This window comes from Pediculus humanus, genomic scaffold (genome assembly GCF_000006295.1).
Source record: "Pediculus humanus corporis 1103172107855 genomic scaffold, whole genome shotgun sequence".
NCBI lineage: Eukaryota > Metazoa > Arthropoda > Insecta > Psocodea > Pediculidae > Pediculus > Pediculus humanus.
Genome location: NW_002987435.1, coordinates 39,264 through 56,342, shown reverse-complemented (window position 1 = coordinate 56,342; position 17,079 = coordinate 39,264). Strand labels below are relative to the sequence as shown.

The window sequence follows — 17,079 nt, the reverse complement described above, 5'->3', positions numbered from 1 at the left end:
TTATTTTTTTAATAACGAGTACTGATAAATCAAAAAAAAAAAAAAAAAAAAAAACACGAAATGAAATTTTAATTTACGACTTTAACATTTCATAGCACGTTATACTTGACAATAGACAGTAATTTTTGTATAAATCATGTTAACTCCGGTTTTTATAATAAATGAAATTTATTATGTGAATATTAACTGCGATAGTTTTAGAAGTAAAATTTATAAGATTAATTTGTAAAATCGTATTTGATTTAAATTACACATCTGTATAAAATTCTCCATTTAATGATACTCGAGTTAAAAAAGGTTGAGCGTGGCATCTAAGTAAATGATATTGAGCTTCCCATGTAACGTTTTTGAAATATTTTTTCTCTTTTCTAATTTTTTCTATTAATAGCTATAATAAAATAATAATAATTCATTACAATAATGAAAAAAAAAAAAAAAAAAAAAAATGGTATAATTTTTAAAAATTTTAACGGTGAAAACTTACTTGAGGTTCAAAAGTTCGCTTTTTTTCATCATAAAAAAAAGATTCCAGCAAGGAAGACAAGTTAATTTTGTCTTCTTCATCTTTAGAATTTTTCAATTTATAAGAAAATCGGTTTGAAACTTCTGTACTGTCAAACTAAAAAACATAAAATTAATTTAATTATTTTTATTTTTAAAAATTACCATGAAGGTAATAATTTAATGGTTATTACATCATGATGAAAATGTTAGAATAGAACATATTTAAAATTTAATTTTACGTAGACGTGATGCTTATGTCAAAGTAAATAATATATTGCTGATACGAAATAATAATTGCTCTTGTAATTTGTTGAAAAATATTTTTAAAATTTAACAATCGCAGATTCTGTTTTAACGTTTATTTAAATAAAAAATTTATATTTACACCGTCCACATAAAATCCACTTGAATTTAAATGATCTTCATCCACTAAATAATCTTGGAGTTTTTCTTTTTTTTCTAAATTATTCAATGTAGGGTTATCCAATGGTACATCATAAGACGTTTGACTCGCATGTGTTTCATCTTCATTTTCCGATTCAACTTTAGAAATGGGTAATTTTACTTCATTTATAATTTCTGATTTTATTTTTTCTAAAATAGAAATGATTAAAATTTGTAAGATAATTTTAATTTAAAAATAAAATTAAAAAATGTATAAATTAAATTAGTTGCGAAAAATGTAAAAAACCATTTAAAACATTTTCTTGACTTTGAAACCGTTTCTTTTTTTCTGCAACGTTTAGTTTTAATTTATCCATCATTTTTTGTTTGTGAACAGAAAGTTTTACTCCGCTCGAAGAATCAGGATCAAAATCTAAGATTGTATCACGTACATGTTCTTGCAATTGTTTACTACAGCAATGTAAAGCACCTGTGTCAATTGGGTGAGCTTCTAAAATCATTAAATTAGTATTAAAAAATTAAAAATTCTTAACTAAAGATAACAAAAATTTTCTTTTTATTTACCAGTATTAAAAATATATCCGCCAGCATCTATAATACATTCTCCCCACGGAGTATTAAATACGCTACCAAATTGTCCGTTGTTATGCATAAAGTTGTCATAATCAAATAATAAATACAAATATTTAGTAGTTTCGGCAAGAAAAAACGATTCCATTCTATCATCTTTACGATGATCTCGAACATCTTTTATCTATAAAAAAAAAGTTGAAATAAGAAAATCTTTTTGTTATGATTATGTAAAGTAACGATGAGTTATATCAGAATTTTTAAAGTTGAATATTTATTTATAATTACTTAAATTACATCAACCTTCCCTATTGAGTTAAAAAGAAAAAAAATTAAGCTTACAGTAGCATAACCGCAAGGTGTGTAAGAACTATGTTGAATACTTCTAAGAATATCCTCTCCCACTTCTAACAAATATGAATCTCCCGTAGCTCTGTATAAATACATAACAGATTCAATTAGTTCTGGCCTCAAAGGATAACTTTCTCTGTGAACACCAGCTTCATTCTGGAGAAAAAAATTATAAAATTTATATTTTTTATATTCAAATAAACTAACTTTTTACACAATTAAAACTCAAAAACAGGTTTTTTTTTTTTTTTTTGAAGTGCAAAATAGAAATAATTCTAATAAACTCTGAAAAAATAACAACCATAAAAACTATAAACTATGATAAATTATAAATAAAAAATAAAACATATTTACAGGACAGAAAATTAAAAATAATTTTATCCCAGGGATTAAATTTATAAAAATTTTAAATGAAATTTTTTTTCTTTTAATGTTAATGTCATAAATTTTAACAAAAACAGGAATAACTAAAATTTAAAAATACCTGCGGTATGTTATAAAATTCAGGAGTAAAACCATACTGTTTCCCAAACTTGATGATAATTAAATAATGATTTAAGTCCCTCTGTGGTATCCCCGAATAAACTAAGCACTCCAGGCCAATAGGCTTCTAAAGATTGAAATACTAACAAAGAAATTTGTCCTTTTGACATTGAAGCCCACATATACCAATCATCAGTTTTTAAATATTTGTTTATCATCTGAAATTGAAAAATATAAATTGCATTTTTGCCCAATTTTATATACTGTTGTTTGTTTTAAGAATGTTTATTTTTGAAAATTACTTTTCTGTATTCCAAAAACATATTTATCAATTCAGGTTTTTGCAGCAATAAAGCACCTTTTGCAAGATATTCAAAGTAAGAGTCTACTCCTGCTCCAATACCAGAATCATGAGCTGTCCACCTTCCACTTTGAATGTCAATGTGATTTCCGACCAAACCTATACTCGATCTATGGTGCCATAAAGCTAACAAAGCATTCATAGCAAGCTAAAAACAAATCAAGTATCAGATTTTGTATATATTAAATGATTTAAAAATGTCTTAGTGAACAATCATCAAGTTTTACAGAAAAAAATCAGTTTACTTTAAATATATTTTATTTTTAAAAAAATACCTCTTGATATATAGGATCACCAGTTAAAAGACTCAAAGTACTGAATTCTAATATAAATGTTCCAACTCCTGCGGTACAGGTTATGGTAGTTTCATTATGAGGCACACCATTTTGTAAATTTACTGTACCATACGGCATTCCGGTAGTTGTGTCAAAAGCAGCAATTAGCCTATGAGCAACATTTTCAGCTAATTCTAACAATGGTCCATTACAAGGCCAACCTTCTTCAACAACAATGCCTGCCCTAAACAGGAGCTCTTAAATTAAATTTTAAAAAATGGTAATAACTTTTTTAAATACACATTTAATTTATTTTAATTAAGATCCAAACAAATATGTCTCTACTGATTGATAATCAATTTTATTTTGAAAGAGTAGTATAAAGAACTTTTAAAATTATAAGAGATGAACAACCTTAGTATAAGTTTTTAAGTACCTTTGAGATAACAGATGAGCGCTTAACAATCCACCAATAATTCGGATATTTGTTTCAAAAACAGACACGTTTATGTTATTTTTAACAAAATCTGCATTTTTAATAAGTATATTAACAACTCTTCTGAACTCCGTAAAATTTCCCATTACGGCAAGCGTATCTAACGCGTCGATTAATGTTAACGAATAACTTCCCCAAGTATCGACTCCATCGCAACTTAATGGTCTCAATTCATCGAACGGAAAAGCATATTTCAAATATCCATCATAAGCATGATTGAACATTTGTCGGACTTCTTCCCTAAAATTTTTTTTGCAACTTTTAACTCATCATATATAATTATAGTCATAATGTTAATAATAACAAAATCATAAAAAATAAATGCCACGTAAATAGGTTAAAAGTTTCATTGTTTTAAAAATACAAAATCAAAAAATATTCTATAAATACAATACCTAAGCGTTGCAAGATATTCGTCATCGAAATGACGGTCAGCTATGCCAGAATAAATTACCGTAAATATCAGAAAAAAATTAAATATCGTCATAGCAAAATTTTAGATCTGTAACATTGATACTAAAAATGCAACAAAGCATTTTTTTTAACCAATGTTACATTTAAACAAAAAAAAAAAAAAAAATTATAAAATCATTACAGTTCAATAATTCATAATACAACATAGTAAAGAGCGAAAAGTACAAAGACATTAGTCTACAACAAACGGCATCTCTAAATCTGGTGTCTCAAATAAGGGGGTACCATAAGTAAAAAATTCAAGAATGAACTCAAAGGAAAAATATAGTCCACTCAAGTGAACGTTTTTGTTGATCATGGCGGAGTTTTCTGTTTTTCAGTGATTGTACATATATATATATGTATATATTTATATATATATATATATAATTATAACGCTTTCGTATGGCCGGTTTTTAATATTACTTCTAGTTTTATTTGTAAATTTATTTTAAAATAAATAATTATTGATTTGAAGATTTTTTAAAAATTTTATGAGTGCCTTCAAAAAAACATTATTAATTACTCTACTGCTAAATGTTAAGCCTAAAAATGATAATGAGCTCTACGTCGAAGATTTCTTGTGTTTAGTTTTTGTTGTTACTTCTTTAAAATTTAAATCAACTTCAGATTTTTAAAATTACAAAAAAATGTTAAACTCAGCTAATAATCGACCTAATAATACAATCAAAGTTCGTTTGACTAGTAAGTATAATTCCTTTAAAATTTATTATTTTTGAAAATTTTTTTTTTTTTTTTTTTTTTGCTTAAAATCTTACTTCATCATTAATTAATTAATTTCTATGACTAAAATATATTTGTTTTTATTTTATATTGTTTTTCAAATGAATTCTGTAGAGATTTTTAATACCACTACATGAAAAATACCTATTTATATTTTAGTTAGATTAAGCCATTGTGTTACATAATTTGAAAGAAAATTGTGGATTGTTATAACATTACATTTTATTAAAAATAATAATACTAAAATAATAAATTTTCTTATTTTTTAGTTCTTTGTGCTCGAAACCTTGCCAGGAAAGGTCTATTTAGTAAGTACCAATGTGTTTATCAATAATTTTAAAATAACAATTACATACCACTGTTATTAAGCATTTTATTAATTTTAAGGATTACCCGATCCTTTTGCAAAAATTAGTGTTGATGGATCTGGACAATGTCACAGCACTGAAGTTTGCAGAGCAACTCTTGATCCTAAATGGAACCAACATTATGATTTGTGAGTATTTATAAATTAGGTGAATAATTTAATATTGATTAATTTGATTTATTAAATTTATGCACACACATATATAAATAATAATTTTTTTTTTTTTTTTTTTTCTACTCTGATTTTAGATTTTAAACTACTATGTATTTTAAATTTTAAATTTAAAAGATTTTACGGTTTTTATTAATTTAATAAATAAAGCAGCATTGTTAAGTAATAAATTAATTAATTAGGTCTTGTTAGGTAACTATAAGAAATCAGAGAAATATTGTTAAAGTATATTAAAATTTTAGGAAATAATTTTAAACAGCCAGCATATGCTTGTTTATTTTTTTATCTATTAAACTCAACTACAAATTTAAAATTTACAATTTGCAGGTATATTGGTAAATGTGATGGAATCACAATCAGTGTTTGGAATCATAAAAAAATTCATAAAAAACATGGTGGAGGATTTTTAGGTTGTGTACGAATTGCGGCAAGTGCAGTTCAAAGACTTAGAGATACAGGTTGTAAGTATCCTTGTTGGAAATTTTTAAAAAAAGTTTCATATTTTTGTGTATCAAGAATTTACTCTTATTTTATTAAATTAAATGTTTTTTATTATTATTATAAATTGCATTTTATTTAATAAATCTGTTTAAAAAGGGGGGGGGGAATTTTAATTTTTAAGATTGTGACACATTTGAGTAGCATGTGAAACTATGTGTATTATTTTGAAGTTGAAAATTTTTTTTGTCAAAAATTATTTCTTTATTTTTATATCACTTGATTTTCATTTATTCAATTTGTAAATTTATTTTATTAGACCAAAATATTTTTTTAAAAAACCCCAATTTTTTTTTTTTTTTTTTTTTTTTTTCAAATGAAAATTCAAAAAAAGTTAATTTTATTTATCATTATAGTAACATCTTTTTTTGTGTTTTTTCTTTTGATTATAATCTTTTGCAATATTTATGTTTATATTAATATTAATATTTATTTTTCAGATCAATGCTTAGAGTTGTGTAAAGCAAAAGCTGATGATCCGGAACCTGTAAAAGGGCAAATAGTAGTATCATTACTTTCCAGAGATGGGGTTAGTGGAAATAGAACTGCAGTGGTTGATTCATCTGGGCACATAAGCAACCCTGAAGATTTACCTCCAGGTTGGGAAGAAAGAAAAACCTTGGCAGGACGTTTATATTATGTTAACCACAATACAAAAACAACACAATGGATTCGACCAAACGGAGAAGGGTAAGGGTTGTTTTAGTTTATTTAATTATTATTGAATATTATCCCGACTTTCCCTGTTTTTTACAGCAAAAATTTATGTTCTTAAATTATATTTTATAAAAGTGTAGTTATTAATGGTTTACTGTTTAATTGTTCTGTAACTGAAGGAGCTTAGTTTAAATATCGAATGTAGGAATATTATATTTTAGTTATAGAAAAAAAATATTTAATGTTAACATAGATTTTAGGTGCATTAGAATGTCTGTAAAAACAATTTTCCTTTGAAAACAATAATATTTTCAAAAATATACTATTTACTTATGACTTATGACGGACAGTACTTAAAATCAATTACCTATATATATAGTTTGAGCATTACTATTTTTTGTATCATTATAAAACTTTTTAATTTGAATTATTTAAATTTTTTCAGAGATGGAGACACAATGCAACTACCTGATAATGTAAATTCTTCAAATGATGAAAACTCTTGTAGTTCATCTGCCCAATTCTTTAGGAGTCAAAATCAATCATTGAATTCTAGTTTAGCTAATTGTTCATCATTGCCTTGTGGTGAATCAGGTTTGATAACCTCATCAGATTTGAAAAATTCATCTAACAATACAGGTAAGAAATCTTGACTTTTTTTTTTTTTTTTTTTTAAGAAAATTTGATATTTTGTAATTTAAAAAAAAAAAAAATTGTATTTCAGAAGTATTTTCGTGTAGAAGAAAGCATACAAGAATAAAAAATGCTGAAACTGGTACTAGTAACGAACTGCAAATAAATAGTTCCAAAAACAATAAACAACAAAAGCCGCAAAAATCAGTGGATTTGCCTCATGGTTTCGGTAATATCAATTGGGTTTCTTTTTTTTTTTTTTTTTTTTTTTTTTAAAAAAGTAATTAATTATAATTACCCTTAAAAAAAAATTATTTTTAACAGGATTTTTTAAAGTTTTGGGAAACAGATAATATTAATTATAATGAAATATGTAAGAGTTTCAGTTCCCAATAACAAATTTACTCACATTTTATTTTAAAATTTTAAAAAACTTTTATGGTTTAATCAATTTAAAAAAAAAATTTAACTACGGACTTTTAAATTCATTTATTTTCAAGTATTTTCAATTTTTTTTTTTTTTTTTTTTTGTTTTTTTGAATATTTTAAAAATGTATTTTAAATATTTTTTATTTTTTTAATTTTGATAATATGTTGGTATTTAATTAAATACTTAAATTTTATCAAGAGATATTGTTTTAGAAATGAGAACTACTCAACAAGGTCAGGTATACTTCTATCATGTTCCATCGGGGACAAGCACCTGGCATGATCCTCGAATTCCACGGGATTTATTCCCATCTGAAGCTGAATTGGGACCTCTTCCACCTGGATGGGAAGCTAGAAAAACGCATTCGGGTAGAACATATTTTGTAGATCATAACAGCCGTACAACCCAGTTCAATGATCCAAGGTTGACTTCTAGTCTCATTAATAAGTTTTTAAAGTAAGTGCAAAAAATAATAATAATAATTAATATTATAAAAATTCGATATTAATTAAAATAATTAATTATTAGAAATCGGAATCAAAATGTACCAAGTACTGCATCAGGGGAAGAATCTGTTTCTTTCGAATCAAGAAACAATGGTAATTGTATAACAAGTGAGGCTCAGAATCTTAAAAATAATTTACCTGAAAGTAATAGTTTTCCTGAAGCGTCTACATCAGGAATTGAAAGAGTTGCTTTTTCCGATAGTGGAATTGCTGACAACAAAGTGAAAACTGAAGGTATTTAGTAGTAGCTTAATATTTTAAAATTGGAACTGATTAATTTAATTATCGCATTACAATCAAATTTTTATTTTTAAAAAACATGTTTCAGAAAGGGCTTTATGGCAGTTCTTTAACTTTTTAATGAAAATAATTTTTTTTTTAAATTAATTAATTATAAAAAGTTGTCAATTTATTTACATTACATTTAATGAATATTTTCTTTTTTAATTTCTTACACTATACAATTTATTGCGTTATCGTTTTTTTTAGATCCTGTTTTGGATGGCGAAATTTTACCGAAATACAAAAGAGATTTGGTTTCAAAATTACGGATGCTTAAAGCAGAATTACATGCTTTGCAACCCCAGAGTGGACATTGTAGACTTGAAGTTTCAAGAAAAGAAATTTTCGAAGAATCTTATAGATTACTCATGAAAATGAGACCCAAAGATTTAAGAAAAAGATTAATAGTTAAATTTCGAGGGGAAGAAGGTCTCGATTATGGAGGTGTTGCCAGAGAGTGGTTGTATCTCGTTTCTCGAGAAATGCTTAATCCGCAATATGGACTTTTTCAGTATTCTCGTGAAGATAATTACACTCTTCAAGTATAAATTTTATTGTGATTAATTTATTACTTAGGATTAAATTTTATTTAATATTAACATAATATTTTCATTGCATTTTAAGATTAACGCGGATAGCGGAGTGAATCCAGAACACTTGAGCTATTTTCATTTTGCCGGAAGGGTGTTGGGTACGGCCATGTTTCACGGTCACCACATAGACGCCGGATTTACGACCCCTTTTTACAAAATGCTCTTGAGCAAGGTCAGTACTTAAAAAAAAAAACTTGGTTTTATAATGAATGAAAAAATTAACGTTATTTGTAATTATAATTTTTTATTAGAAAAAAATAATAAAATAGAGTATAAACATGATTATTAATAATATAATTAATAATTTAATAGAGTATTACTTTGGATGACATTGCTGGAGTTGACCCTGATTTACATAGATCATTACAGTGGCTTTTGCATAATGATGTGACTCAATTAGATACCACGTTTGCAGTTGAACACGAAGCTTTTGGTGAACTTCGAGTACACGAGTTAAAAGTCGGAGGACGAGACATACCTGTAACTCAGGTTATACATTAAACTTTTTTTTAGAATTAATAAAAAAAGAAAGAAATGTTAAACATTAAGTAAAACAATGTAAAATTTATTTTTAGGAAAATAAAAAAGAATATGTAAAGTTATACGTAAATTATAGATTCAAGAGAGGAATAGAACAACAATTTCTGGCTTTATTGAAGGGGTTCACTGAGGTAAATAATTAATTTTATTAACTTGAATATTTATTTTAATATATATATATATATATTTCAATTTAAATATTTCTATTAAAAAAAAAAAAAAAGTAATAGGAATAAAATATTAATAGTTTTTTATTAATAATTTTTATAAATTATTCTTTTTAACAAATTAAAAAAAAAAAAAAAAAAAAAAATGAAAACAAGATCATAGATAATGGACAGACAAATAATATACGTGTAATGTATTTTTGCATTTAAAAAAAAAAAATCTACTGCGTTGCGTTCGAGCGAGTACTACTAAGAGTAGTAGTGGTAGTTTTTGATTTTTAAAATACTAAATGTTGCTTTAATTTTTTCTAAGAAAACTAATTATCAAGACATTATATCTGTTTATGCTTTCGTAAAAAGATTTTTTAAATAATAAATTTTTCATATGCAGGTTGTGCCGGCCAATCTTTTAAGATTATTTGATGAAAGAGAATTGGAACTTGTACTCGGTGGAATTAGTAAAATTGATGTTGAAGATTGGAAGCAAAACACGAGATTAAAACATTGCACACTTACTACTCCTGTCGTGGTGTGGTTTTGGGAAATTGTTGAAAAATATTCTGATGAAATGCAAGCCCGTTTACTTCAATTTGTCACTGGTAGTTCTCGAGTTCCACTTCAAGGTTTTCGAGCATTGCAGGGTACTACTGGTGCCGCTGGTCCACGACTTTTTACTATTCACCTTATTGACGCACCTATTCACAATTTACCAAAGGCTCATACTTGCTTTAACCGCATTGAAATTCCTCCTTATCCGTACAAAGAATACATGTATGAAAAATTAACTCAAGCCGTGGAAGAAACTTGTGGATTTGCAGTAGAATAGTACAACATCATTTACTTATATTATTTTTAATCAAATTGCAATTATCATGTTAAAAAAAAAAGTGTCTTTTTCTGGTGTCTTATTGTATTTAAAAATCGCATAAAAAAATCTCGGAATAAGTGCCTTAGATCTAGTTTTAAAACTACCTTTTTATAGACCGTTTATTGTAAAGTATCTAAAGTTGTGTCCCGTATTTTACTGCCTTTTTTTCTTTTACAAGAAAATAATAATTTTGAGAGTAAAACATGACCAGAGTTTGACTATTTTAAAATTAAAACTGTTTGTACACGGGTGTTTGTTGATGTTAGTTAGTCACACATTTTCATATACATGTATATACAATACAAATTTCAATTATTGTTTTTAATAAGGTATTCTGTCCAACTTTTTTTTTTTTTTTTTTTTTTTTTTAATAAAAACTTATTATCCTAAAAAAAGAAAAAAAGAAAAACCGTAATTTTTTTATTACACAAAATTATTAATAACTTGAAATTTTTATCAATTATTATTGTAATTTTTAAATAAAACATTTTAAAACAAATTTTTTTATTTTTAAATGCTTGAGTATAAACATGTATTAACTTTAACTTTTTCCCTTTTGCGTCAATCGAATCTCATATAATATGTATTTCTAATTCTCAAAGTACCTGTTTTCCCATATATATTTTATAATAATTTATAGTTTTTTATTTCAGGTTTTCATTTTTATGTTTATTTTATTCTCGGTGATGATTTTATTATCGAATAGATTTTTTAAAGTTTGAATGATTTTTAGTAAACTGAATTTTTTTAGGTTTTCCCCGCCCCCCCCCCTACAATCGAGCCAATTGTATTTATTATTCAAAATTCAAAATTAATTAAATTTATTTAACTAGGTAATTAATAATTTTAATCTACAAACGATTTTTCATAGTTTTAGTAAATTAATAATTTAAATTTTTACTTTACCTATTTTTTTTTTTCCCGCCTTCGTTTATTAATGGGATTTCTAGGATCTGTTATATCAAACCAATCATCATTTTTTGTGTTTGCGTCTTTTGCAATGACTGGCATTTCACCTTCAAAATTCAATTTATGAGCTAACCTGAAAATTATAAATTATATCAGAAAAACACATACATTATGGAAACGTAATAAAAAAAAAAAACTTTTTATTTTTACCATGATTTATTATCATAGTTTTCATTTTTATCTTCTGCTTCTGCGGGAGAATTATGTAAAAATGTTTCTTTGTCATCCGTTTTATCTTTTATGTTTTGTAATGTTTTTTTGAATCCATCTAAAAGTTTTAACGTCATGCTTTCTCTGTCACTTCTTTTACTAGGTATGCTATTCTTTAAATTTCTGTATTTTTCCAAATTGTTCTTGTATTCTTTGACCAATTCATTATTTTCCATCGTTTTATCATTTTCTATTTTTTTTGTTTCCCTTTGTTCAACCACTTCATTCTTTTTTATTCTGTTCTTTTGATAATCTCTTTTAAGAGACTCAATTTCTTTATGAATTTCTTGCCTTTAACATAATTTTTAAAAAAATTTTTTAATTTAATTTTTTTTTTAAATTCACAAGTGAAAGTAAATCAAAACTATATTAAATTATTATTGTTTTTTTTTTTTTGTAGTTTAATGACTTTTTTAATTATCTCGTCAATTAGAATTTTTAAACGGTGTAATTTTGATTTGACTTTTATTTTTCATTCAAGACAAAATCACGACGGACGTCACTTATATTTATACTTACAATTTTTGTTTTTTTAAATTTACATTTGACTCAGAAGATTCATTTTCTGGATTATCACATTTTTCATTATTTTCTTTTTTACTCTTTGCTTTTTCTAAAATTTCAAATTTTCTTTTTATTTTATTTTTGACAGTAGCGGCATCCAAATTAGAACTTTTTGACTCAGTTTCAATTTCATTTGAAAAAAAATTACTTTCTTCTATTATTGTTTTAGAACTAAGGTCAGGATCATTTAAAACATCATGAGTTGATTTACTTTTGCATGGTAGATTTAAATTAGCTTCTTTGTTTTCTTCCTCATCCTCTTGAGCTTCTTCACCAAAAGACAATAATTTAAAATTCCTATTTAAAAAAATTTATTTAATTCTATCAATCATTAGCATGCATAAATTATGGTAAATTATGATTTGAGAAAGTCTGACACTTACTTTATCCCAGCTTCAGCTTTTTCTTTCTTTTTTTTCTTTATCTTTTTTTCCGGCAAGAAGCGTGGAACAATATCCGGAAAAGGATTGTTTAATATTTCAGCTTTTATGATTTTTTGGGGATATAAAGGACATTCATTCTGTATGAAAATAAAAAAATAAATAAGTAATAAATAAATACAAAATAAATAAAAAATAAAAATGAATACTCAATCAGGCAAATTTATGAGATCAGTTTAATACTTTTAGTTCATTCATTATAAAAACCATACTTCATCTGTCACTGCTTCTTCTAATTTAATCATATTGTAAATTGTTTCCCCAGTAACTTTGCCAAAAATTGTGTGTTTATTTTGAAGCTCTGTACAAGGTGCAAATGTGAAAAAAAACTGTGAGCCATTATCATTTTTTCCAGAATTTGCCATGGCAACTAAACCTCTGCGACAGAATCGTAACCTCGAATGAAACTCATCCTGAAGTTAAAAGTTTTTAAATAAAAAAAAAAAAAAAAAAAAAAATCAATAAGTAAATTTTCACAATTTTTAAATAAATAAAATATTCATATTTACTTTAAAGGGTTGCCCATATATGGATTCTCCACCCTGGCCAGTTCCAGTTGGATCACCTCCTTGGGCTATGAATCCTTTCACTATTCTATGAAAAATGGTACCATCATAATATCCTTCCATTATAAGTTGAACAAAATTTCTACATGCTTTAGGAGTTTCTTTAGACCACAATTCAATGTCTATATCACCAACTGTTGTGGTAAGCAAAACCTTTAATAATGAATATTAAAATTAAATAAAAATAAAAATTAAGACTTCCATCATTTGGAAAACAAAAAAAACTTTATTGCAGATTTAAACAAATTTTTAAAAAACAAAACAATCAGTAAAAAAAAAAAAAAAAAACTAAATTTTAAATTTTAAAACAAAAAAAATTTTTTTTTTAAATTATAAATTTTGGCATAATTAGAAAATGCTGATATAAAAAAGAAATGAACTTGTAAAACAACGAATCCGTAGTTTGCGAAATATTTTAAGAGAGCAAAAGTAAGTGTTATTTTAAAATTATTGAAGTGTTTTCTGTTAATTTTCTATATTGTTAGGTTCATTAAAATAAAATCTCGATAAAAATGTCACCAAATACCTTTCCACAAGTCGGCGGTTCTTGAATATAAATATTACTCATTTCTCCGAAAATATATTAAATGGCTAATGTATTCTTAATAAATATCTAACATTAGAATTATTCAATTGAATTAATGTAAGTAAGTTTTTTTTTTTTTTTTTTTACAAAGTTATTGATTAAATTACAATTTATACAATTTAAAAATTTGTAATTTACAAACTAAAATATTTTTAATTGTAAAATGTAAATTTATTAAGAATGCAGTGTCAATAGATACATGTACAACGATGCCAATTATTACAATGACAGGTCAAAATCGTGGTGTCTTCTGTAAATTTTTTGTTTGTTTTTAACAACACCTTTGCTTACCGAAAAAAATGTCTCAATTTTACGATGAACTTGTTTCGCAATTCGTCGATATTACAGGTGTTGATAATAACCAAGCTCGAGGGTACTTGGAGGCAGCTGCTTGGCAGTTACAGGTTATTTTTTAAATGCATTTTGTAAAAGTGTAAAAAGTTCCAAGTTTTTTTAACAACGAAAAACTAATTGTTACTTATTTTTTTTACCGATTATATTGTTTTAAGGTTGTGTTTTGTTAAAATTAAAACAATTTAAAAATTTTTGTATTTATTTTAGGCTGCACTTATCAGTTTTTACGACAAGGAAAGTGATGAAAAATGGTCAAACGCTAATGTAGAAGAAAATGAAGTTGAAGAAATAACCGAGTCAAGTACCACTTTTAAAGGTGCAAAACCCAAAAAAAATCCTAATGAATCATTATCTAGAGGAAGCAACACCAACACCAGGTGATTAACTACTTATTTCTATTACAAAAAAATATGTTGATATTTTTTTAAATATTTATCAATCTTTACTAAAAAATAATCTTTATAAAAAACTATGAGATTTTTAAAATACCATGTATGATTTGTTTTTCTTTTTAAAGTTCATTTAAAATTAGTGCACACAGTCATATGTAATAAATCAAATTATTTTATCTCATTAATTTTTATTACGAATAATGATATTTTTTTGATGTTTTCAGGTTTGCAACAATCTCTAGTTTAAAAAAAGACACCAGTTCAGATGAAGAAGAAGGTCAAGCATTTTATGCAGGAGGATCAGAGCACAGTGGCCAACAAGTTTTAGGGCCTGGAAAAAAAAAAAATAGCATAGTAGCTAAAATGTTTAAATCTGCTCAAGAGTAAGTAATTGATATTTAATATATTATTGTTATTAATGATACTTTATTTTGTCAAAGCATCTTTAAAGGTTTGTCGATCATTAAAAAAAAAAAAAAAAAAAAATTGTATGAACTAAAATCTTATCTGTGTAAAATAGGTAATAAGTTTATATTTTTTAGACATGGAGCTGAAGTAATTGATGCTGATAAATATGATTCCCTAAAAAAACCGAGTACTTTCAGTGGAATAGGATACAGGCTTGGTCAGTCAAACAGTGATTCAGAAGGTTTGTCAGTTTTTTATTTTATTACTGATTATATTATTATTAATAACTAGCATTTATATAAATAGATAGTATTATCATTATTTTATTTTGATCAATTAATATTTAATGATAAAAATTAAAAAATTTCTTTTTGTTTTCTTATTTTTTCAAGTTATAGAATCCTCCCAGAATGCTTCGTCAAGTAGTAATCACAAAGAGGTGAATGTTACTCTTAAAATGTGGCATGATGGATTCAGCATTGATGATGGACCTTTAAGACAATATTCTGATCCAAGTACCAAAGAATTTTTATCTATTGTCAGCCGAGGGTTAGTTCAGGGTCATTAAAAGTTTTTTTTTTTACAGGATTTATATAGTTTAATATAAATTTTACTTTATACATTTACACAAAATATTTAGAAAATCAGCAGTTAAGCTAAAATTCTGGAAAAAAAAAAATAAAATTTAAAATTTATTTTTTATGTTTATTATTGAAAAAAAAATTTTTTTTTTTCTTTTTTGATATTTGCATAAATTAGTGAAATACCGGATGAACTGCTTAAGGAAGCCAAGGGAAATGAAGTTCACTTAAACATGGAGGATCATAGTCATGAAGACTATGTTCCTGTAAAAGCCAAACTAAAAGCATTCAGTGGAAAAGGTAGAATTCTAGGAAGGTAATTTGATTTCAAACAGTATTTTTATTATGATATTTTTATTCATAGTGACAGTCATGATATTTTTTAATTTTAAACAGTAGTTTTAAATAAAATAATGAAAATTTTTATAAATTTTAGCCCTTCTCCTAATGCTGTGGCTCCTCCAACTTCTGCTAATGAACAAGACCGTTCAATTAATGAAGACAAAGCAAAATCTATACTAGATGTCAATACGTCAGAGCCAACAACCACCATTCAAATTCGCCTGGCGGATGGTACGAAATTGATTGCTACTTTTAATCATACTCACACCGTGGCAGAGTTAAGGGAATTCATTAAAGTGTATCCTTTTATTGTTTTGCATAATCAATCACGAATTAATCTTGTCATACTTTTTGCAGCAAAAAACGTTTTAAAAATACCATCTGAGTTAGTTGTTTTTTTTTTAAAAACCAACGTGACCAAAATGTTGATTGAAATTTTTGTGAACACATTTACTCTCTGTTAAATAATATCACATGTAATGTTGCGAGCGTGGACAATAATTTTAAAACTAATGGTGCTGCGATTGAGGGTAGGCCCTAAAATTCTCATTAAACAACCTCTGGTATAAAAAAAAAAACCATCTTTTTTTTTATTTTAATATTCACTTGTATGTAAATTTATTAGATTTAAATGTGATCATATTATGTGCCTTAATTTTATAAAAATAGAGCTAGACCAGAATATTGTAATCAAGGGTTCAAGTTAATGACAACTTTTCCAAATAAAGATCTTGAGGATGATAAAAGCCTAGTTGACTCAGGAATTTTAAATTCAGCTATATTACAACGATTAATATAAATTTTTATTCAAAAAAAAAAAAAAATGTGTATTTGAAGATTGAAATTAAAACTGAATGATTTTAAGTTCAAGCTTAATATTTTACATTTAGATTCTTTTCAAAAGGTTTGATATACAATTTTTTAAAAAATAATTACAATAAAAAATTCCAGATATTATAGCAATCGATTATAATTTCCAAGGAAAATTATTTTTTTGTTGTAATAAATTGTACAATTAAAAAATTCTAAATATAATTTATAATAATTTAAATATTGAAAGTAAAAATTTAAATAAAAAGTAATTATTTTTTTCATTTTTTTGTTTAAAAAAAAAATAGTATTGGAGTTTAAGCATAACATACTAAATAAAAGCTAATATAGAGTAGAATAATAAATAAACGTACATTAATATTTCGTTAACAAGAATTTTAAAAATTAGAATAATATAAAAAAAAAAAAAAAAATTAAATATGTTCAATTTTTCTTTTTTGGACGCAAAAAACACTCTTTATCTAAAAATTTTTTTTTTTTTC

General features: G+C 25.3%; 4 protein-coding genes across 4 annotated transcripts; 2 read left to right on the top strand and 2 right to left on the bottom strand.

Moving 5' to 3' along the window:
• Positions 1-247: 247 nt before the first annotated feature.
• Positions 248-3,932, bottom strand: Phum_PHUM377490 (uncharacterized protein; the record flags this gene model as incomplete). Its single annotated transcript, XM_002428318.1, has 10 exons — positions 248-378; positions 892-1,083; positions 1,196-1,399; positions 1,474-1,663; positions 1,822-1,986; positions 2,352-2,531; positions 2,616-2,822; positions 2,950-3,193; positions 3,386-3,685; positions 3,841-3,932. 10 exons carry the CDS (start codon positions 3,930-3,932, stop codon positions 248-250), a joined length of 1,905 nt encoding a protein of 634 aa, XP_002428363.1.
• Positions 3,933-4,548: 616 nt separating this feature from the next.
• Phum_PHUM377480 (E3 ubiquitin-protein ligase Smurf1, putative) lies at positions 4,549-10,312 on the top strand (the record flags this gene model as incomplete). The annotated part of the gene is made up of 14 exons (XM_002428317.1): positions 4,549-4,603; positions 4,912-4,950; positions 5,030-5,138; positions 5,508-5,641; positions 6,119-6,368; positions 6,781-6,974; positions 7,060-7,197; positions 7,611-7,854; positions 7,927-8,138; positions 8,394-8,728; positions 8,811-8,951; positions 9,092-9,268; positions 9,355-9,450; positions 9,878-10,312. 14 exons carry the CDS (start codon positions 4,549-4,551, stop codon positions 10,310-10,312), a joined length of 2,559 nt encoding a protein of 852 aa, XP_002428362.1.
• Positions 10,313-11,260: 948 nt separating this feature from the next.
• Phum_PHUM377470 (peptidyl-prolyl isomerase cwc27, putative) lies at positions 11,261-13,671 on the bottom strand (the record flags this gene model as incomplete). Its single annotated transcript, XM_002428316.1, has 7 exons — positions 11,261-11,396; positions 11,474-11,824; positions 12,053-12,394; positions 12,481-12,617; positions 12,750-12,950; positions 13,047-13,256; positions 13,630-13,671. The coding sequence occupies 7 exons, from the start codon at positions 13,669-13,671 to the stop codon at positions 11,261-11,263; spliced, it is 1,419 nt and encodes a 472-aa protein (XP_002428361.1).
• Positions 13,672-13,988: 317 nt separating this feature from the next.
• Phum_PHUM377460 (NSFL1 cofactor p47, putative) lies at positions 13,989-16,230 on the top strand (the record flags this gene model as incomplete). The annotated part of the gene is made up of 7 exons (XM_002428315.1): positions 13,989-14,093; positions 14,251-14,420; positions 14,660-14,818; positions 14,978-15,084; positions 15,242-15,392; positions 15,603-15,740; positions 15,861-16,230. 7 exons carry the CDS (start codon positions 13,989-13,991, stop codon positions 16,228-16,230), a joined length of 1,200 nt encoding a protein of 399 aa, XP_002428360.1.
• Positions 16,231-17,079: the final 849 nt, after the last annotated feature.